This window comes from Lycium barbarum, chromosome 3, assembly GCF_019175385.1.
Source record: "Lycium barbarum isolate Lr01 chromosome 3, ASM1917538v2, whole genome shotgun sequence".
Lineage (NCBI taxonomy): Eukaryota > Viridiplantae > Streptophyta > Magnoliopsida > Solanales > Solanaceae > Lycium > Lycium barbarum.
The window spans coordinates 21,518,405-21,542,218 of record NC_083339.1 but is presented as its reverse complement, the minus strand read 5'-3'; the positions used below and the strand labels follow the sequence as shown (position 1 = coordinate 21,542,218).

Below are 23,814 nucleotides of genomic sequence, written 5' to 3'. Positions count from 1 at the left end.
AATTGATCTTGATATGGAAAATAGAACAACTCCTCCAGCAAAGCCTTCTATCGTTGAGCCACCGAAGCTTGAGCTTAAGAAGCTCCATCATATCTGAAGTATGAGTTCCTTGGTCTGAATAGTACATTACCAGTGATTGTTTTAGCATTACTGATTGAGGAGCAGATCGAGAGGATTTTGGAGATATTGCATGAGTATAGGCATGCTATTGGTTAAACCATAGCAGACATTTGGAGGATTCCTTCTGGGATCTGTGAGCATAAAATCCAGTTAGACAAGGATAGCAAGCCAAGTGTGGAACAGCAAAGGGGACTGAATGTAAACATGCAAGAAGTCGTAAAGAAATAAATCATCAAGTGGTTAGACGCTGGAGTGGTTTACCCTATTGCTGACAATAAATGGGTGAGCCCAATTCAATGTGTTCCAAAAAATGGGCGATATCACACTGGTGCCCAATGCAAAGAATGAGCTGATTTCGATAAGGACTGTGACAGGTTGGAGAGTTTGCATGGACTATCTCAAGCTTAACACTACTACTTGCAAGGATCACTTCCCTATGCCTTTTATTGATCAGATGTTTGATCGGCTAGCGGAGCGGTTTTACTATTTCTTCCTAGACGGGTATGCTGGCTACAATCATATCAACATTGCCCTTGAGGATCAGGAGAAGATGACATTTACCTATCCTTATGGGACATTCGCTTTCAGCAGGATGCCCTTCGACCTTTCAGCGGTGTATGATGTCGATCTTTTCTGATATGGTAGAAGACTTTCTTGAGGTCTTTATGGATGATTTCTTTGTGGTTGGTGATTCTTTTGATGACTATCTTGACCATCTGGGTCGAGTGCTTAAACACTGTGAGAAGACTAATCTGGTGCTGAATTGGGAAAATTGTCACTTCATGGTGAAAGAAGGGATCGTTCTCAGTCATAAAATCTCTTAAAAGGGTATTGAGGTCGATCAGGCAAAAATTGATGTGATTTCAAAGCTTCCTCCACCTATCTCAGTTAAGGGTGTCCGGAGTTTCTTGGAACATGCTGGTTTCTATAGGCGTTTCATCAAAGATTTCTCCAAAATTACTAATCTGTTGTGTAAGCTTCTTGAAAAAAAGGCTAAGTTCGAGTTTGACGAGAAGTGCCGCAAGGCATTCGATGAATTGAAGGAGCATTTGACCACTGCTCCTATTATTGTTTCTCCTAATTGGTCTCTGTCATTTGAGTTGATGTGCAATGCGAGCGGTTTTGCCATTAGTGTTGTGCTTGGCAAGAGACATAATAAAATCATGCACTCTATATACTATGCTAGTAAAACATTGAATGTGGCTCATATGAATTACACAGTGACTGAGCAAGAGTTGCTTGATATAGTCTTTACTTTTGAGAAATTCCGGTCCTATCTGTTGGGGTCTAAAATTGTGGCTTACACTGATCATGTTGTATTGAGAAATCTAATGGTGAAAAAGGAAGCTAAGCCGCGGTTGATTAGATAGGTGTTTCTGTACAAGAGTTCGATTTCGAGGTGAAAGACCGCAAGGGAACTGAAAATCAGGTTGTTGACCATCTCTCTCGACTTGAAGAAGCTGGGAGACCTTCAGATGAGCTAGATATTGATGATGCTTTTCCGGATGAGCAGGTTTTAGCAGTAATAGCTGAGGTAGCACCATGGTATGCAGACATCGCCAACTTTTTGGTGACGAGCATTACTCCTGATGATATAAAGTCATACCATAAGAAGAAGTTTTTGCGGGATTGTCGTATGTATTACTGGGACGAGCCATACTTGTTTAGAACATGCGCTGATAACATCATTCGACATTGTTTTCCCGAGTGTGAGGTAATGGAGATTCTGAAGGCGTGCCACGACTCTTCTGTTGGAGGTTATTACGTGCCTACTCTCTTTCATGATGCAAATTTATTAGTAAGGTCTTGTGATTAGTGTCAAAGACAAGGGAGTATTGGTAGGAGGCAAGAGATGCCTATGAACTTTGTGATGGAAGTGGAAGTCTTCGATGTTTGGGGGATTGATTTCATGGGGCCCTTTGTGAGCTCTTGTGGCATGAAGTACATCTTGGTTGCTGTGGATTATATGTCTAAATGGGTGGAAGAGGTGGCTTTACCAAATAATGAAGCCAAGAGCGTCATGGGGTTCTTGAAGAAAAACATATTCACTCATTTCGATACTCCGAGGGCAATAATTAGCGATGGTGGGTCTCACTTTTGCAATAAAGCATTCACGGGATTGATGGAGAAGTATGGCGTGAAACATAGGGTGGCAACCCCTTATCATCCTCAGACAAGTAGGCAGGTTAAAGTCTCAAATCAGGAGATAAAGAGTATTTTAGCCAAGATGGTCAATGCAAATAGGACCGACTGGTCCCGAAAACTTGATGATACTCTTTGGTCTTATTGGATTGTTTACAAAACTCCGATTGGGACTTCTTCTTTCAGCCTGGTTTTTGGAAAGGCATGCCATTTGCCAGTCGAGCTTGAGCATAAGGCCATGTGGGCCTTGAAGAGGTTGAATATGGATTGGGAAGAGGTAACTAAACTTCAGTTGTTTTAACTTAATGAAATGGATAAATTCCGGTACTAGGCTTATGAGAGTGCAACCTTATATAAGGAGAGGATGAAACATTATCATGACAAAAAGATCCTCAAGCGAGAGTTTTACCAGGGTGATTCTATCTTGCTATATAATTCCAAACTGAAGCTGCTACCAGGCAAGTTGAAATCAAATTGGTCCGGACCGTTTGAGGTGGTAAGTGTTTCGCCCAATAGGCTAATTGAATTGAAGTCCAGGGATGGAACTCAGATATTTAAAATGAATGGCCAAAGGGTGAAGCAAGATCATGAGATGATTGATGGGGACTGAATTGTCGACAGGTACCGGCTGAAGCATCTGGGGACAAAGTCCGACCCGAAGTAAAACGATACCACCGTCGTGCCTCGACATTAAATCAAGCGCTTCTTGGGAGGCAACCCAAAGTTTTAAGTTTTTGTAGGATTTCTATGTTCTTTTTTGTTTTTGTTGCTTTTTAATATGCCTGGGTATGAGAACTTTGATGTGCAGCAAAACAGAGGTGAAATAAGACGCAAAAGCTGGAAAATAAAATTTTTGACAAGTAAGAATACGAGCCGTACTTCTTGCTCGTACTTCATGGTACGGGCCGCACTTATGGCCCGTACATGAAGACCACAAAAGCTAAGTCACTGGAAATTGCCATTCAAGTACGGGATGGAAGTATGGGCCTTACTTCAAAGTACAGACCGTACTCGCAACCCGCACCTCAAGGTTAAAATTAGGTGGTCACTAGAAATTGCGATTCAAGTGCATCTTCCAAGTACGCCCGTACTTCCAACAACATGGCGTACTTTTCGCCAAATTAAAAATCGAGTTTAATACAAAACCCGACTTTCCCTCTTCTTGTCCCACGTCTTCCACAACCCTTCTTCTTTCCCACAAACTCAACCCACGACCTTTACCCATCAATACCCACTACCCAAACATCATTCACTCGCAATCCATCCACTTCTCGTCCCCGAACCCTATAAATACCAACCAAACCGTAACTCTAATCTGTAAAAAGAAATAAACGGAAAAAAAGGGGGGCAAGTTCCATAGTTTAATCTTTGTGACCTAGTCATTCCAATACTCTATACAGGTATGTTGATGTAATATTTTTTGTTTCCAAATTCCTTGCTTTGTTTTTTTCTCTGATTTTGGAGTATAGGATTGTTGCCTTCAATAGGGTTAGGGTGATTACTGGGGTAGGTTGAAATTTGAATCTAATTGGGGGTGGAAAATTTGGTATTAGGAGATGAGCAGACTCGTGGAGGCGAGTATAATCAATCCTCCACTAAAGCAGCGGGCATTTCAATAAACGACTTTATTTTTGAAGTCTGAAATTGTTACGCCCGCCAAATGTTCGATGAATTACCAAGGTGAACAAAGAATGAGTGAATTGGGTGAAGTCTGAGTAACCCATGTCCCGATACCCCATAAAATATGGATGTGCAGTTGTGTATCGCCTCGAAAAGAGTCAAGTGTTATATGGTTTTTTATGTAGGAACAAAAATACGGGCCGTACTTTGATGTACGCCCCCGTACTTCTTACTGGTACATCATAAGAATTCTAAGCAACTCACTGTTTTTTTACAAGTGAAGTACGACTTAAAAGTACGGCTATACTTTCAAGCCGTACTTCTAAGTGCGTGGTACAATTTAGGCCGCATTTCAAAGTATGTCCCGTACTTATCAAGTACGGGATACACAACTGCAACATCATACATGGATTCAAATCACTTTACTAATTTATTCCATACTTTCCGCACATTCTCACATGCATTGTATGCTTGTGTTAACTATTACGGTTCGCATTTCGCGGGCGAGTTTAGCGCTCGGAAAGCTACTTCGAACTTGTTGGTGTTGTGTCGAACTTGTTTTGAAAAAAAGTCGCTACATAATTTTTAGGAAATTAGGAAAATCAGTTGAAGGATTTATTCAAGTACCGTGAAAAATTCTTCGTAATCTAGAGTTCTAGGTAAGGGTTTTAATGATCCCCTAGGGAAGATGTTAGACACCCTAGTATTAAGGATCCGTACTATATTGTTCACCTTCGAATTCCAATGTGTGATTATGCTTAAAACTGTTTATTAAGTGTTTAATTTCGGCATTTATAAAAATTGTCATTTAATGCATATCTTTTGGATTTGGAAAAAAATTGAATATATTCCCATATATATGAATACTTTAGGTTCGAATTTAAAGTATCCAGGTAAAAATAATCTCCTTTTATGTATAAGGATAGTATGTGAAATATCAAAAATATTTTGGTAAATATATATAAGTACGTATACAAATCTCTTTTAATTTTTTCTTATCACACACGTTTTGTCTCGGGCCAACCCATATAATGTCAGACCGTCTTTCCCTAAAACTTTGTATTTACGAACAATGTCGGAACGTCTTTCCCTAAAACTTTGTATTTACGAACGTATTTCACCCATTTTTTAAATAAACCTGATTTATGAAAATAGTTTTTTTTTTAATTATCACGAACCCATACATATATGTGAAAATTGATATTTTTCGCCTTGAAATGGATTTGAACCCAAAATTTGCATGTTTCTACTAAAATGTGAGTCAGTGGGCCTAGCCCAAGTCTTGTCCTTGTTCCCTTTGAAAATCAAACGGGCCGTAGCCCAAAATGTTGATACTTTCAAGTGGGCTCTGCCCCAAAGTTTTGTTTTCATTTGTCGAGCTTGGCTCCAAAAATCACATCAATTTATGCCCAGAAACTGGTCTTAATTTGCTCAAAACGTATCCATTTGTTTTAAAGAAAATATCGTTATCCTAAGATGACTGGTTCTAAAAATAAAGATTCCAATATGAGTTTTTTACAAGTAGCACAAATACAACAATCTAAAAGATAAAGAAAGCATTAAAAAAAAAAAAAAACAGGTTGGGAGCATACCAAGCCCCCTAATTTACCATTTTCACCCATGGCTGGGCCTTCTGCGTATTTACAATATTTGCTTCCCTTTCCTCTTCATCAGACTCGATCATATCGCGAAGGAATTGCCTGTTGGGCAAAGGCCCAACAGGTGAGTTGGACTCGGCCCAAGTGGCCATGCAGTAGAGGAGAAGAAAAGAAAAAAAAAGAACTTAGTTAGAATTAACTTGCTGAGCTTATCACATACATGTATATAAACACATACACACAACATATATGTACATACAGATAAAAATATATAAGCAACGTATTCAAATTCAGCGGACTGGGCCTGGAACACCAATTTTCTTGCCAATTCATCCTAAGGCCTTCTTTATTTTCCTATTTTTTTAGACTAAGTGCCGACACATGGGCTGCCCTTATGCTCAATTAAACTGGGTCAGGCCCAGATCAATGATAAATCTAATCTTTGACTTAAATTTGAAGCCTAAAGAACTCTTCTCCTTTATACTTCCTTAATTGTGCCAAAATATCCCCATATACATACAGTATACTGCTGATATACGCAGGTGATGTGTATATCAAGCATATGTCTCATATATACCCTTTTCTGCTATCAAGTTCGTGTATATCTTACATAACTCTAGCCTTTAAACCACAAATCCTATGCCTATAACTCAATTAAACACTTAATCAGTCTCCTAATTTTAAAAGCAACATACTCATTTAAGCCAAGGCCAATACAGGCTCGACCTTATCAGATATACACTGTAAGATGATCCACCTAGGTTCAATATGGATGGTATCTAGCAGTTAACAAGGCAGACACAAAGAATCCAAAAACAAGTAGTTGCACTGCACATAAACCTGGGAAGTGTCAAACCAAGACAAGGAGCATGTTTATCCAATGAACAAAGTACAAAACAAGGAAGCTACAAGAGGGGGAATTTATGAACCAATCGAACAAAACAGATGGAGTACAAGACTTAACAGTTCAGATAGACAGAGATGACATAAGAGGGTACAAGCTCAAACAAAATAGGAGAAGTGTACAGAAAGAAATACCATATTCATGTATACTAGGACTTAGATGAAATGAAAAGAAGGAAATAAAACATCTGTGACATCCGGTTTCAACCAAATTTTAAGGAGTGGTAACCCAAGATATTCAAATAGATCAAATGCTTACTCAACATTTTATTTAAAAGTAAAACTTATCAGATTTCAACTTAGCCAACTCCTTTCCTTATTCTAGAAATCAATGACCTTAGGTGGGCAGTCCCTCTTCTTTAACTGTGCAAGCCATATTTTATCACTTAGCAAATCCATTTTATTGCAACCTTTGATCCAATAACAAGAATAGAAGACCAAAAGCATGAGCATGACCAAACACACATCGCATAGACCCAAAGGCATGCCATGGCACCTTTTATCTGGGGGAATGATATTATGAGCCAAGTTATAATACTTGACTCTTCTCAATCCCCATCCTAAGGTGCCTTAAAAAGGCTTTCCAGGCCAAGTGACTTATGGTTTTGCATGTGCACACTAGAGCCCTGGTCTTCTTATCATGCAACCAAGTCACATACCTAATCAGTGATAACAACTAGCCTTACAGCTAACTTATCCTAGAATTTTAGTCATGAAATGGTTTTTAATGCTTTTGTTTTTGTCTGAGTCCTAATTAGCCTTAGGTGTTCCATTTAAAAAAAAATGATTCCTTGTATGAAACAAATCAGGACAACCTAGGCAAAGTGCATACCTCAACTAAGTATAGTATACTTCCCTTATAAGATTAACCTTCACCTTATTATTCCATTATCAGTCATGTCCATTTTTGCACACTTAGCAGATTATCTTAATCATAATCTTAAAAATTAGGCAGGGAAAGACATACTTTAGAGGATTTCATTCACAAGCAGTCCAGAATAACTAAGCAAGACATCAGAGGTAGAAAGATAAGGACAGAACATAGGACTTCACACAATCATATCTTCCAGCTTGACAAAAACTTATTTCTTGTCCAAAGAGCCCAGGTACAAGATCCAAAGAGGTCAAATGCCTTAATTTAAGGCTATTAGTAAATTAAGGCTAAGTATAAAAAATTTACTAATAGCCTTAATTTCAAGTCAAATGCTCAAAATTCAGGATTTTATGCGTACTAAGGTATATCCAACTTTGAGGTTTGGGGTTCTATTTATAGAACCCCCAAAAACATGAAACCCTAATTTTCTAATGATGTGGGACTTCGAAAATTTTCAAAAAATTAACTTGTTCTTTGCAATGAATGACCCAGATTCATGCGAAAAGGTAATGAAGGGCCAGATTTGACCAAAGCATCCCCGATCTGGTTGGTTCATGAAGAACCAATGAGATTCGAGGATTGAGGCAGTTACAAACAAGAAACATTAATGCATTGTACTTGATCCAGATGAGAAAATGAAAAAATAGGGGAAAGAAGGATGAAAATTACCTATCTAGGTTGTGTCTGGGTGGAGTTTGGTGAGAGAGAGGGAGAGTAATAAATGCCTTGCATCTTTTCAACCCTTCATGAACCGTACTCCTCTGCAAATCTTGGGTTTTTGCCATTTTGGGCTGAGATGACGAGGAGAGAGAACGGGTGGGGGTGGCGGCTACTAGGGGTAGGGTGAGAGTGAGAGTGAGAGGAGAGAAGAGATAGGGTGTGTTTAGTGGAGTCGGAACCAAAATGGCTCCAAAAAAAACATTTTGAACTAAAATATCCCAACAAAAAAAAAGTTACTAAAGTACCCATAGCGCAGTATTTTACTACCCTATAGCACTAACGGAGACGGACCCGTTAAGTCCTATAACGCAGTAAAATAATGCGCTATACGCAATACGTTCCGACCTATAACGCATGATTTTACCGCGTTATAGGAGGGAGAGAAACTCCTATAACGCAGTAAAATAATGCGTTATAGGAGTTCCCATTTTCCATTCACCCCTTATTACGTAATAATTTATCTTTTTTACGTAGTTTAGCCGTATATTAATCATGCTTTAAGACTCTGAAACTTCAATATTTTATATAGAACTCTAGTTATATTTGTACAATTAATAAAATAGGCTCAACACATCAAGAATACGTGATACTTTGAATTGTCGTTTTAATAGTTGAAAAGTGCTCGAAGTCCTTTTTTGTTTGAAGACTTGTAGTCATTAGCTTTAAGTTATTTATCTTTTAGGGTTTCGTCTTATTTTTAAATTAATGCTTAACTTTATTTCGAATGTGTCACGTTTTTTTTTATTATCAATAATAAAGACTAATGATAATATTTATAAATATGCAAAAAATATATAATATTTACGATACCTTGTACAACACTAATGTATATACACTATCGAGGATGGGTCCCACATGTAGTATGTCGGAGACTATCCCTAGGCCTAAGGCTCATACCATCCCCACCGCCCTCGCCATCGTCTCCGTCGCCCTTTTTCCTCTTAATAACCGGGCGCTCCAAGTCGTGATCATCTCCTCTTCCCCTAGCCCTTGCGCCCTTAACTAGAACGTGTTTCTTCTTGGGATCTTGTCCCGCTGGCATGCTCAGAACCTCAGGCTGAGATGGGTCTGGAAACTCGACCTCTTCCTCGTCGGGAGTCGCCACCGCAGGCGCCGAAGGATGAACCTGAAAAATATATAAATATTAGTATCATTTCTTATTTATGTTGAATACATTAACGTTATTTATTTAATCAAACATGTGTGTCAACGGGCGCCTGAGAAGGCTCCTGAGATGGGTTTGTAGTGTTACGTCCTGTATTTTTACATATTGGGACAACCCGGATGAACTATGATAATTTAAGGCCAAGATTATTTCGGGATTTGAAGTCGGGACTTTTGACCATTTGATTTTATTTTGAGATATACGTTATGTATGAAATTGATGTCATTGAACACTTAGGAAAAATTGGGACCACAATTCATAAAATTGGAATTAAAAATGTGGTGCAAAAATGCCTTGGTGGCCATGTAAGTTGATATGGTCCCACACCTTGTGTGGCCAATTTTAATTGGTCCAACACATTGTGTGGGCCAAAGACAATATGGAGATATTTCTTTAGGGGACTTAAAAGATGAAACCAAGTCTTCTTTCCTCATTCACTCATTTCAACACTTAGAAGAGAAAACAAGACATTGAGAGCCCTTTTTTTTTTTCCACTGTTTCGGCCAGCCAAAGGGAAATCCAACCCCCATTTTGAGCCTCCCTAAAAATAATTTCTTGGTGTTAATCAACTACATTGAAGACCCTAAGTAGCGTGGAAGTATCGATTGGGTCATCCAACCATTAGTAGTGCCAATTTGCAAACCCTAGCTATTGAAGGAAGTGAAGAACAAAGGTAAGATTTCATCTTGTTTATGCATTGTGAATCTTGTATGCTAAAATGGATAGAAATCATGAAATATGGAATGTTGAAGTGGGGTTGTGTGTTTGGTATGTTGGCCGTGTATATGGGTGTGAATTGGATTGATGAATTTATCCGTGTAGCATGTTAAATTGTTGTAGAATGGAGAAGAGAATACAAATCGTCAATATATGTATATATGTGTGCAATGTAGCCGTGTATAGCCCCCAAATAATTGGCAAGGAATGAATTAGTGTCGTTTAGCGTCGTAATGGTTGTTGTGATGACTTGTATGTTGCAAATGAGAGTTTAATGTCCCGAATTGATATAGTAGGCGTCGCGGACTGATTTGGAGGACTTGGTGCACTTAATGCAATCCTTATATATAAGAATCACTAACATATGTATATGTGTAGTGTGGACGAATGTGAGTCTTATTATGTGTCGAAGATCGCTTTACTATCGTTTGGTATTTTAGTTATCGTCGATACGAATTCTAGTTTGGAAATGAGCTTTAAATGACTTAAGATTAATATTGAGATTGTGCGGGCTGATTGGAGAGTCATTGTGCGTTGACGTAATTTGTATATTTTATGAAAATCATATCGTTATATTGTGGATTGTGACGCAAAACATGACTTGAAAATGAGGAAAAATGAAAAGATGGCTGCTCGGCTAAGGGGACTGTTTTCGGCCAACATGGAGAAAAATTCTTGGCTTGTTGGAAAAATTATGTGAATTGTTTAGAATGTTCTTGAAAGTTGTTAGTATGGATTTGGGTTAATAATCGAATGTACGCACGATATTGTGGCTTGAAAGTAAGCCATTGAATAGAATAATTGGAAAGTTGTCGAATGGTGTAAAAGAGAGCTACTATTATTATTTTGCCTTTCGAATTGATTACCGATGTTGCTAGGTTGGTTATTGTGGTTGTTGTTGGTGATTTTGAGCGAGTTAAATTCTCGGGATGGCCTATTTACAGGGGAAGTGCTGCCGAATTTTCTGTAAAATTTAATGACTAGTTTGGAATGAATGGCTTAGGCGCCCTTAGCTAATGTTTGATATTCGTTGGCATACTTGTAGACCTTGGGGAGCCCGAGGCGTAGATTTGGATTAGCTTTAGATTGGCTTGCTTGGAGTGCGTACGAGGTATGTAAAGCAACCTCCTTTCTTTTTGGCATGTCTTAGTTTTACATAGGCTAGATTAGAGCCTTAAGGAAATTCCAAATCCGAAATCCGAGCATGATATGATATATATATATATATATATATATATATATATATATATATATATATATATATATATATATATATCTATATATATATTCCTTGGCACTCTTATGTATGATTTGATGAAATATGAACCATTATGTTTTTGAAAGAAGTGATTTCCAAACTTTGTACAAAAAGGGTTTCACTTCAATGAATTTCGAAATTTTTGAATGCATATCTTTCGCATAAAGGCTCGGATTGTTCCAACATTTTCATAAGAGTTTGCATTATGTATAATGAGTATGTTTTCCATAAGCGGGCCCGACTTGGGGAAATTCCCGTCTGTGGGTCCCGCGACCTTCCTTTATGTAATTCGGAGAATCTTTGAAAGAATTTGGTATAACCATTATTCCGATTTCAAATATGATCATTTTACTTATGTTTGAATTTATGATGATGATTTTATGCATATGACTACTGACGACTCTATTCGTGCAATCTGTTATTCCTTTCGCCGAGTCCCGGGCCGGTTCTGTTATCGTGCGCATTTTGATATACTCCGGAGTTATGCTGTGTTTATGGTTCTCCGAGCTACTCGCTAATGAGGGTCGGGTTCCACTTATGTTTGGTGTTATGCTGTATATGGCGTTATGTTGGGTTATGATATGTGACGTGGATTCGGAGAATTGAAACTTACATCTGGTGTTATGCTGTGTATTGACGTCGTTGACAGGCGGGCGACCATGTTCTTCTGTACCCTATGCATGACTTACATATTTTTGAAAGTAAACAAATTTTGATATGTTGGATTTGCCCTTATGTTTGATACTTCCATTTCGCTTATGTCTCATAATTGCTTTCTGTACATTCTGCTTTGCATACTCAGTACATATTTCGTACTGACCCCCCTTTCTTCGGGGGGCTGCGTTTCATGCCCGCAGGTACCGATGCACAGTTTGGTGATCCACTGGTTTAGGACACCCCTTTTGCTGTTGGAGTGCTCTTCTCCTTTCAGAGCATGTCTTTTGGTATATACTTTTGTTCGCTATGTGTGTATGTATTCGTTCAGGGGCACGGCGGGGCCCTGTCCCGCCATATGATTCGTTTGGTCTGTTTAGAGGTCTGTAGACGTATTTGTGGGTGTGTGTGCCTACTTTTGTACAGTTGGGTTTGTATGATCTCATTTGTTATGGCAGCCTTGTCGGCGTGCATTTTGTATACGTGTTTTGGGCCATTGTGCCATTTGATAGCCTTGTTGGCTCTTGATACATTTGACAGCCTTGCCGGCTTTTTGATATATATATATATATGTTCGCACATGGTTGCGTTGTAATGGGTCTGATACAGTTTGATATGGTTTGAGACGGCATATAGTATTTATGGCCGCATATGCTATTTGTATGTGATTCGATATGGATAGGTATGTCAGGGTGCCCAAGTAGGGCACTAGTCACGGCCTACGGGGTTGGGTCGTGACAGAAGTGGTATCAGAGCAGTCTGTCCTTGGGATGTCTACAGACCGTGTCTAGTAGGAGTCTTGTTTATCGATGTGTTGTGCACCACATCGATAAACAGGAGGCTACAGGACATTTAGGGAGTCTCCTTTCTTTGAATCTTAGATCGTGCGATAGAGCTGTGCTACTAGGATGATTCTGTTCTGATCCGTTGTTGTTTTCTTTCAGTGATGCCTCCGAAAAAGGCGACGGCCGCCCAGAAGAAAAAGGGCGTGGTAGGAGAGACTAGCCGGGCTCGGAAGGGTACTCGGACCCTTGCTCAGATGATGCGTGATATTGCGCCCCGGCCAACAGACTCTGCTATGTCTTCATCATCAGAGGAGTCTGGGGCACCAGCCGCTGCCTCTATGGATCAGGGGGCGGCTGCACCACTAGCTCCAGAGGCTCCAGCGGCCGCGCCTCCAGCTCCTCAGCCAGGGGCGGAGGATAGGACATTGAGGGAGGCCGTGCAGCTATTGACTACATTGGTAGCGGGACAGGTTCGCAGGCGCGGGCAGAGAGATGATTATGATGATGACAGGCGTGATAGCTTGAGGGTTCGTGATTTTCTGACATGCCGTCCCCCAGAGTTTTTTGGGTCTAGGCCCGAGGAGGACCCCCACGACTTCATTCGGGGGATTCGGCGTTCATTAAATTTGGTGAGGGCTTCAGAGACCGAGTCTGTTGAGTTGGCCTCGCACAGATTACGAGATGTTGCTGCCAATTGGTATGAGTCTTGGGAGCTATCCAGGGGTGAGAGTGCTTCCCCAGCTACTTAGGATGAGTTCGTGGCTACTTTTACCCGCCACGTTTTGCCCCCGGAGTTACGGCGGGCGCGGGTTGATAGATTTTTACAGTTGCAGCAAAGAGGCCGCAGTGTTCGCGAGTATAACCTGGAGTTTGATTCTTTGGCTCGATATGCCCCTGCTATAGTAGCGGATATGGCTGACCGTATGCACCGGTATGTGATAGGATTGGACCGCTACTTGATTGACAGTTGCATGGCGATGGCGTCACAGACAGATATGGATATCACCAGGTTACAGGCCCACGCTCAGGGAATGGAGGACCGACACAGGGCCGACTATGCTGGTAGGGATCGAGACAGGAGGCCGCCCAAGAGGGCCAGGTCCGCGGGGTATTCTGGAGGTTCTTGAGGCGGACAGCCTCAGCAGCAGTCGTCGGGCAGATATTTTCCCCCGTCAGGCCGGAGTACTCAGTCAGCCGGCAGATGATTTGACAGTGTAGGACCATCTGGGGCCGGTCAGATTTCCAGAGCATCGGGTTCCCAGACAGCCAGGGGTTCCAGCCAGTCCAGACCACCCAGGCCCCGTTGTTCTTATGGCGGTAAATCGCACCTAGGGGAGTGCTATCGGGCTACCGGAGCCTGCTTCTCTTGCGGCCGTCAGGGCCATATTATGCGTGATTTTCCGATGTCGGGTGGTTCTGGCAGTACAGTTCAGCCGACGGGCTCAGCTGCAGGTTCATCTTCTACTCCCTCAGCTGTGCGCCCTGCGGGGCGAGGTATGCCGGTTCAGGCAGGTCGCGGTCGAGGCCGTGGCGGTGTTTCAGGTTCTAGCGGTCCTTCGAACCGCATATATGCATTGGCTAGCCGCCAGGATCAGGAGGCTTCGCCAAACGTTGTTACAGGTACTTTACTGGTTTTCTCCCGATCTGTGTATGCATTGTTTGATCCTGGTTCGACTTTATCATAAATTTCTCCACTTATTGCTAATGAAATTGGGATAGAGTCTGAGCCGATAGAGCATTTTGAGGTAGCTACACCTGTAGGGGATTCTGTTATAGTCAGACAGGTTTATCGGGATTGTTCTGTTATCATATCTGATTGTTGTACTAAAGCTGATTTGATAGAGTTAGATATGCTTGAATTTGATGTTATTATGGGCATGGACTGGTTAGCGTCCTGTTATGCTAATGTTGACTGCCAGCAGAAGGTAGTTCGTTTCCAGTTCCCAGGGGAACCAGTTATAGAGTGGTCCGGGAGTACAGCGTCGCCGAGGGGTAAGTTTAATTCATACCTCAAGGCTAAGAAGATGATTCAGAAGGGTTATATTTATCATTTGGTCCATGTTCACGATACTACAGCCGAGGCACCTACTTTGCAGTCAGTTCCGGTTGTCAATGAATTTTCAGATGTATTCCCAGATGAGCTTCCGGGTCTTCCGCCTGAGCGGGAGATAGACTTCGCTATTGATTTGTTGCCAGATACGCAGCCCATATCTATTCCTCCGTACAGGATGGCACCGGCAGAATTAAAAGAATTGAAGGAACAGTTGAAAGATTTATTAGAAAAAGGTTTCATCAGACCCAGTACATCGCCCTGGGGAGCACCGGTATTATTTGTCAGAAAGAAAGATGGGTCACTACGGATGTGTATTGATTACAGGAAATTGAATAAGGTGACTATCAAGAATAGATATCCCCTCCCCCGGATTGATGATTTATTTGATCAGTTGCAGGGTGCCAAATATTTCTCGAAGATAGATCTGCGTTAGGGCTATCACCAGGTACGGGTACGAGAGTCTGATATTCCGAAGACTGCTTTCAGGACCCGGTACGGGCATTATGAATTCAGAGTTATGTCTTTTGGGCTGACTAATGCTCCAGCGGTATTCATGGATTTGATGAATCGGGTATTTCGGCCTTACCTTGATATGTTCGTGATTGTGTTTATTGATGGTTTATTCACGATCAGCAGAGGAGCATTCTGATCATCTGAGGACAGTGCTTGGCACTCTTCGACAGCGGCAATTATATGCTAAATTTTCTAAATGTGAATTCTGGTTAACTTCTGTGGCATTCTTGGGGCATATTGTCGGAGCAGATGGTATTCAGGTTGATACGCAGAAAATTGAAGCTGTACAGAATTAGCCTAGGCCTACTACACCTACAGAGGTACACAGTTTTCTGGGTTTGGCCGGTTATTACAGAAGATTCGTAGAGAATTTTTCTTCCATTGCGGCGCCATTAACAAAGCTAACTCAGAAGGAAGCGAAATTTCAGTGGACTGATGCCTGTGAGCGCGGCTTTCAGATGTTGAAGGAAAAATTAATTACGGCTCCGGTGTTCGCTCTTCCAGAAGGGCCAGACGGGTATGTGGTTTATTGTGATGCCTCTGGCATGGGTTTGGGTTGTGTGTTGATGCAGCACGGTCGAGTCATAGCCTATGCTTCCCGGCAGCTCAGACCGCACGAGAAGAATTATCCCACTCACGATTTGGAGTTAGCCGCGGTGATTCATGCTTTGAAGATTTGGCGGTATTACTTATATGGGGTCCACGTTGATATTTATACGGACCATAAGAGCCTCTAGTACATTTTTAAACAGAAAGAATTGAATTTGCGACAGAGGCGGTGGTTAGAGTTGCTGAAGGATTATGATGTCAATATTCTATACCATCCAGGGAAAGCTAATGTCGTAGCGGATGCGCTTAGCCGCAAGTCCATGGGCAGTTTGATTGATGTGCAGTCTGGTAAGAAAGAAATGGTTCGTGATATTCATCAGTTAGCCAGTCTTGGAGTCCGCATAGCCGATTCTGGAGATGCTGGGATTTCTGTTCGAGGAGTGGCCGAGTCCTCTATTCTGGGTGAGATAAAGTGGCGTCAGTATAAGGATCCTGTTCTGATTCAGTATAGAGATGCAGCTCGTGAAAAAGAGCAGACCCCGTTTGAAATTTCATCTGATGGAGTACTATTATTCAGGGGCAGATTATGTGTACCTGACGTTGCGGGGCTGCGACGACAGGTTATGGGTGAGGCACATCATGCCAGGTATTCTGTTCATCCAGGGTCGACGAAGATGTATCATGATCTTCGATGTCTGTATTGGTGGGACGGTATGAAAAAGGACATAGCAGAGTTTGTTGCCCAGTGCCCTAATTGTCAGCAGGTGAAAATTGAGCATCAGAAGCCCGGTGGGTTATTGCAGGAAATGGAGATACCAGCGTGGAAGTGGGAAATAATTAATATGGATTTTATTGCAGGTTTGCCCCGCACTCCACAAGGGTATGACTCCATATGGGTTATTGTTGATCGGCTGACAAAATCAGCCCATTTTCTGCCAGTTCGAACTACATACTCAGCTGAAGATTATGCCAGGCTATATATTAAGGAGATTGTGAGACTACACGGAGTTCCTGTGTCTGTTATTTCCGATAGAGGTACCCAATTTACAGCAAATTTCTGGAGATCATTTCAAGAGGGATTGGGGACCCAGGTGAGTCTGAGTACAGCATTCCACCCTCAGTCCGACGGACAGGCAGAGCGCACTATTCAGACATTGGAAGATATGTTGCGTGCCTGTGTTATTGATTTCAGGGGTAGCTGGGATGACCATTTGCCGCTTGTTGAATTTTCTTATAATAACAGCTACCACTCCAGTATTCAGATGGCACCATATGAGGCTTTGTATGGAAGGAAATGCAGATCTCCGATCGGTTGGTTCGACGTGGGTGAGATTCAGTTAATTGGTCCAGATGTGGTCCAACAGGCAATCGATAAAGTGAAACTGATTCGAGAGCGATTATTAGCGGCCCAGAGTCGACAGAAATCTTATGTTGACAAGCGACGTCGACCGTTAGAGTTTCAGATTGGCGATTGGGTGTTCTTGAAAGTGTCACCTATGAAAGGTGTTATGAGATTTGGCAAGAAGGGAAAGCTCAGTCCGAGATATATTGGGCCTTATCCGATTATTTGAAAAATAGGCGAGGTGGCCTACAAATTGGATTTGCCAGCTGACTTGGGAGCGGTTCACCCGGTATTTCATGTTTCTATACTTCGTAAATGTATTGGTGACCCTTCCAGAATCTTTCCTTCAGATGATATGCAGGTCACAGAGGAGCTATCTTATGAAGAGCAGCCTATAGCCATATTGGATCGTCAGGTAAGAAAGTTGCGGAATAAGGATGTGGCTTCTGTTAAAGTGCTGTGGCGGAATAATAACCGCGAGGAAATGACCTGGGAGGCTGAGGAGCAGATGAAGGAAAAGTATCCTCACCTATTTCCGGTACCTTCAGGTAATCCAAATTATTTGTTTGCTTATGATTGATGTGTGAATGATTTGTTCATGTAGACTTTAAGAGAAACTCCCCCGAATTTGAGTAGGATCCGTAGAACTAATCCAACATTCGAGGACGAATGTTCTTAAGGGGGGGAGGATGAAACGTCCCGTATTTTTACATATTGGGACAACCTGGATGAACTATGATAATTTAAGGCCAAGATTATTTCGGGATTTGAAGTCGGGACTTTTGACCATTTGATTTTATTTTGAGATATAAGTTATGTATGAAATTGATGGCATTGAACACTTAGGAAAAATTGGGACCACAATTCATAAAATTGGAATTAAAAATGTGGTGCAAAAATGCCTTGGTGGCCATGTAAGTTGATATGGTTCCACACCTTGTGTGGCCAATTTTAATTGGTCCAACACATTGTGTGGGCCAAAGACAATATGGAGATATTTCTTTAGGGGACTTAAAAGATGAAACCAAGTCTTCTTTCCTCATGCACTCATTTCAACACTTAGAAGAGAAAACAAGACATTGAGAGCTTTTTTTTTTCCACTGTTTCGGCCAGCCAAGGGGAAATCCAACCCCCATTTTGAGCCTCCCTAAAAATAATTTCTTGGTGTTAATCAACTACATTGAAGACCCTAAGTAGCATGGAAGTATCGTTTGGGTCATCCAACCATTAGTAGTGCCCATTTGCAAACCCTAGCTATTGAAGGAAGTGAAGAACAAAGGTAAGATTTCATCTTGTTTATGCATTGTGAATCTTGTATGCCTATTGTAGTATGCTAAAATGGATAGAAATCATGAAATATGGAATGTTGAAGTGGGGTTGTGTGTTTGGTATGTTGGCCGTGTATATGGGTATGAATTGGATTGATGAATATATTCGTGTAGCATGTTAAATTGTTGTAGAATGGAGAAGAGAATACAAATCGTCAATATATGTATATATGTGTGCAATGTAGCCGTGTATAGCCCCCAAATAATTGGCAAGGAATGAATTAGTGTCGTTTAGCGTCGTAATGGTTGTTGTGATGACTTGTATGTTGCAAATGAGAGTTTAATGTCCCGAATTGATATAGTAGGCGTCGCGGACTGATTTGGAGGACTTGGTGCACTTAATGCAATCCTTATATATAAGAATCATTAACATATGTATATGTGTAGTGTGGACGAATGTGAGTCTTATTATGTGTCGAAGATCGGTTTACTATCGTTTGGTATTTTAGTTATCGTCGATACGAATTCTAGTTTGGAAATGAGCTTTAAATGACTTAAGATTAATATTGAGATTGTGCGGGCTGATTGGAGAGTCATTGTGCGTTGACGTAATTTGTATATTTTATGAAAATCATATCGTTATATTGTGGATTGTGACGCAAAACATGACTTGAAAATGAGGAAAAATGAAAAGAGGGTTGCTCGGCTAAGGGGACTGTTTTCGGCCAACTTAGAGAAAAATTCTTGGCTTGTTGGAAAAATTATGTGAATTGTTTAGAATGTTCTTGAAAGTTTTTAGTATGGATTTGGGTTAAAAATCGAATGTACGAACGATATTGTGGCTTGAAAGTAAGCCATTGAATAGAATAATTGGAAAGTTGTCGAATGGTGTAAAAGAGAGCTACTATTATTATTTTGCCTTTCGAATTGATTACCGATGTTGCTAGGTTGGTTATTGTGGTTGTTGTTGGTGATTTTGAGCGAGTTAAATTCTCGGGATGGCCTATTTACAGGGGAAGTGCTGCCGAATTTTCTGTAAAATTTAATGACTAGTTTGGAATGAATGGCTTAGGCGCCCTTAGCTAATGTTTGATATTCGTTGGCATACTTGTAGACCTTGGGGAGCCCGAGGCGTAGATTTGGATTAGCTTTAGATTGGCTTGCTTGGAGTGCGTACGAGGTATGTAAAGCAACCTCCTTTCGTTTTGGCATGTCTTAGTTTTACATAGGCTAGATTAGAGCCTTAAGGAAATTCCAAATCCGAAATCCGAGCATGATATGATATATATATATATATATATATATATATATATATATATATATATATATATATATATATCTATATATATATTCCTTGGCACTCTTATGTATGATTTGATGAAATATGAACCATTATGTTTTTGAAAGAAGTGATTTCCAAACTTTGTACAAAAAGGGTTTCACTTCAATGAATTTCGAAATTTTGAATGCATATCTTTCGCATAAAGGCTCGGATTGTTCCAACATTTTCATAAGAGTTTGCATTATGTATAATGAGTATGTTTTCCATAAGCGGGCCCGACTTGGGGAAATTCCCGTCCGTGGGTCCCGCGACCTTCCTTTATGTAATTCGGAGAATCTTTGAAAGAATTTGGTATAACCATTATTCCGATTTCAAGTATGATCATTTTACTTATGTTTGAATTTATGATGATGATTTTATGCATATGACTACTCACGACTCTATTCGTGCAATCTGTTATTCCTTTCGCCGAGTCCCGGGCAGGTTCTGGTATCGTGCGCATTTTGATATACTCCGGAGTTATGCTATGTTTATGGTTCTCCGAGCTACTCGCTAATGAGGGTCGGGTTCCACTTATGTTTGGTGTTATGCTGTATATGGCGTTATGTTGGGTTATGATATGTGACGGGGATTCGGAGAATTGAAACTTACATCTGGTGTTATGCTGTGTATTGGCGCCGTTGACAGGCGGGCGACCATGTTCTTCTGTACCCTATGCATGACTTACATATTTTTGAAAGTAAACAAAATTTGATATGTTGGATTTGCGCTTATGTTTGATACTTCCATTTCGCTTATGTCTCATAATTGCTTTCTGTACATTCTGCTTTGCATACTCAGTACATATTTCGTACTGACCCCCCCTTTCTTCGGGGGGCTGCGTTTCATGCCCGCAGGTACCGACGCACATTTTGGTGATCCACCAGTTTAGGACACCCCTTTTGCTGTTGGAGTGCTCTTCTCCTTTCAGAGAATGTCTTTTGGTATATACTTTTGTTCGCTGTGTGTGTATGTATTCGTTCAGGGGCACGGCGGGGCCCTGTCCCGCCATATGATTCGTTTGGTCTGTTTAGAGGTCTGTAGACGTATTTGTGGGTGTGTGTGCCTACTTTTGTACAGTTGGGTTTGTATGATCTCATTTGTTATGGCAGCCTTGTCGGCGTGCATTTTGTATACGTGTTTTGGGCCATTGTGCCATTTGATAGCCTTGTTGGCTCTTGATACATTTGACAGCCTTGCCGGCTTTTTGATATATATATATATATGTTCGCACATGGTTGCGTTGTAATGGGTCTGATACAGTTTGATATTGTTTGATAGTATTTATGGCTGCATATGCTATTTGTATGTGATTCGATATGGATAGGTATGTCAGGGTGCCCAAGTAGGGCACTAGTCACGGCCTACGGGGTTAGGTCGTGACATGTAGCCTCCTGAAATGGGTGTGATGGTGAATATGAGGTAGGCTCCTGAACGAGATGCTGTTTGAAGTTCAAGTAAAGGTTATAAAAATTAAATAAACATTAACCTTATATTGAATAAAATTAGTTTTAAGTAAAATACTTACATGCGCCTCGGTAGTCTCATGAGAAGATACCTCTGCCTCGACAGGCTGATGAGAATGCTCCGGAATGGGCAGCTCCTGTGGACCCACTGGCGCCGAATCCTAAAATATGAAAAAAATGAAATAATAAGTACTTTAAATGATCAAATATGTATATTAAATATTAACCTTATATTGAATAAAATAAATTTTAATAAAAAGCTTACCTGTAGCTCGGTAGTCATATGGGAAGACACTGCTGGCTCGGCAGGCTGAGTGGTTGGCTCTAATGGAACCACTGGCGCCAAATCCTAAAATATGAAAAAAATAAAATAATAAGTACTTTAAATGATCAAATATGTATATTAAATATTTACCTTATATTGAATAAAATTAGTTTTAAGTAAAAAACTTACATGCGCCTCGGTAGTCTCATGAGAAGACACCTCTGCCTCGGCAGGCTGAGTGGGTGGCTCTGATGGACCCGTTGGCGCCGAATCCTAAAATATAAAATATTACTAAATAATGAATATATATATATATATATATATATATATATATATATATATATATATATATATGTAAATTTAAATGAACAAATAATTATTTTAAATACTAATCAGGATCAAAAACTCATCAAAGTCAAGAATCCGGGCTCCCTCTAAATTCCTCACCGGCCGCTCATCAGCTAATGAAGCGCGTAACGCCGCCCAATCAACGTTATCACGCTCCTCCATGTATGCATTATGGCTCGGTTGTGATGACGACCCGGGTATCTCAGCAAGTAAGAGCGCCGGCGTAAACGTAGGTGAGTCTCCAGGTGAGCTGCCACCGGCCTAGAAGGGCTGCGGATGGACTAGACCGTGAACGCCCTCTGGAATGGGATCGGCCTCATCCGCCTCATCTACCAGTCCTCCACCACTAGGTCCTCTAGCAGCAGCACCACGTCCTCCACGCGCACGGCGTCCTCCGGCAGCACGGCGTCCTCTGCCGGCATGGCCTCCTCCTCTGGGAGCCCCCGGTGCTGCCTGATACTCAGCCTCCGGAACAGGTTCCGCCATGCGCCTAATCTCACCTGCCTGGAGGATACCATCCTCGGAAATCCTAACCATATCTGTGGCAAGCCCCGCAAGCCCAGGGTAAGGCATATGCTCTAACCCCAAGATGCGTAAACGCTGTACGGCCACCAGCTGCATTTGTGTTTAACATAAACAAAAAAAGTTTATTTTTAAAACATAACAATTAATGAAATTAGATAAATCTAAATACGATAAACTTACCAATGCCTCGTACTGCCCCGCGAGTGCTGAATATCCTACATCCCTAGGGGGACGCAAAGCTGGGTTGCCGATCAATCGGCGTGTGATCTGATGATACCAGCGCATGTAATGCTCAATGGGAGTCAAATGGCCGACCACCGCTAAAGTTCCCAACCTGTTTTCCCAACGGTGGAGCTGGACATCCATGAAAGCCAAAAAATTATCATCAATGGCAGCCCGATCGTCCCGCTGGTAGTGTCGGAGCTCATGACGGACATCAGGGGGTATACTCTGTGTATGCCCAAACTGTCGTAAGACACGCTCGGGCATGTGATCCTCTACGATGTCCAGGTGTATCAATGGACACCGCGACCTCCAAACCCCCTGACCTGCCCTACAGAAGGGGGGCAAACCATCTAATATAGCAGCGTACGGCGTCCATATAAATAGCTGCATAACATATAAATACAAATCAGTGATCACCATGTAGAAAAGACGTTTAATTAAATTATTAATGTAAATTTAAATATTTTTACCGCATCATCCGTCATGTGATCAAACTGGTCCCGGAATGGAAGAATACTGTGGTGCGTATCGACATCCCGGTCAAAACCCGCTGTCCACCTCCTCGCATAAGGCATGTCAATCTCGAGGTGATGCCTAGGTACGAGCTGAAAAGGCAGCATCCTCTCCCACGCCCATAACTGTAAGCGATATTAGAAAATACGATTTTTTTAGTTGCCCTTTCAAGAGGTTTGTTGACATTACAGGAACGCACACTTAAATATTACCTGGAGAAGAGCAAAAAATTCACACACATCTCTGACAGCACCAATAGACTCTCGGCACAGGCATCTGTAAAGATACGCCAAAACAGCACCGCCCCAGCTGTAGTCTCCCAAGCGGTCCAGATGCTCTAAAAAAATCAAGTAACGTAAACTGACAAAGGCACCCGATGAATTCGGGAACAAGATGACGGGCTGCCTTCATTGTGCCTTGGCGCCCGTAATCTCGCGCGCCCTGAGAGGGCCAAACGAGTGTCAGCCGCACAGGCAGTGCCAGCCCACAGGCAGTGCCAGCCGCACAGGCAGTGCCAGCCCACAGGCAGTGTCAGCCCCGCAGGCAGTGTCAGTCGTGCGGGCGACGTGCACCAATATGGGTGCCGGCGGACGGGAGTCCACAATCATCATAGATATGCTCCATTTCATATCCTAAGAGCAGCAAGGAAGTTTAACAAGGATCCGGGATGAGCCCACGGGTCGTCGACGCACGAGCGACCCCGTGCGAGCCTGAGTGTCAGTCCCGAGAGTTTCCAAGCTATGGATGGAATATTGGGATTTCGGGTGAACACACCCTTCCTAGGATGTTATTGAATGTGCTTACCAAGTTTGGTGTCATTTGAACATCATTTACCTAAGGGCTTGACTTAGCCAAGGAGCAGTGTCAGTG

At 41.6% G+C, this 23,814-nt stretch overlaps 1 protein-coding gene across 1 annotated transcript; it reads left to right on the top strand.

The window, feature by feature from the left end:
- The first annotated feature begins 758 nt into the window (after nt 1-758).
- On the top strand, nt 759-2,872 carry LOC132630478 (uncharacterized). Its single transcript, XM_060346051.1, has 6 exons — nt 759-875; nt 1,113-1,436; nt 1,487-1,834; nt 1,937-2,145; nt 2,449-2,539; nt 2,594-2,872. Exons 1-6 carry the CDS (start codon nt 759-761, stop codon nt 2,870-2,872), a joined length of 1,368 nt encoding a protein of 455 aa, XP_060202034.1.
- Nucleotides 2,873-23,814: the final 20,942 nt, after the last annotated feature.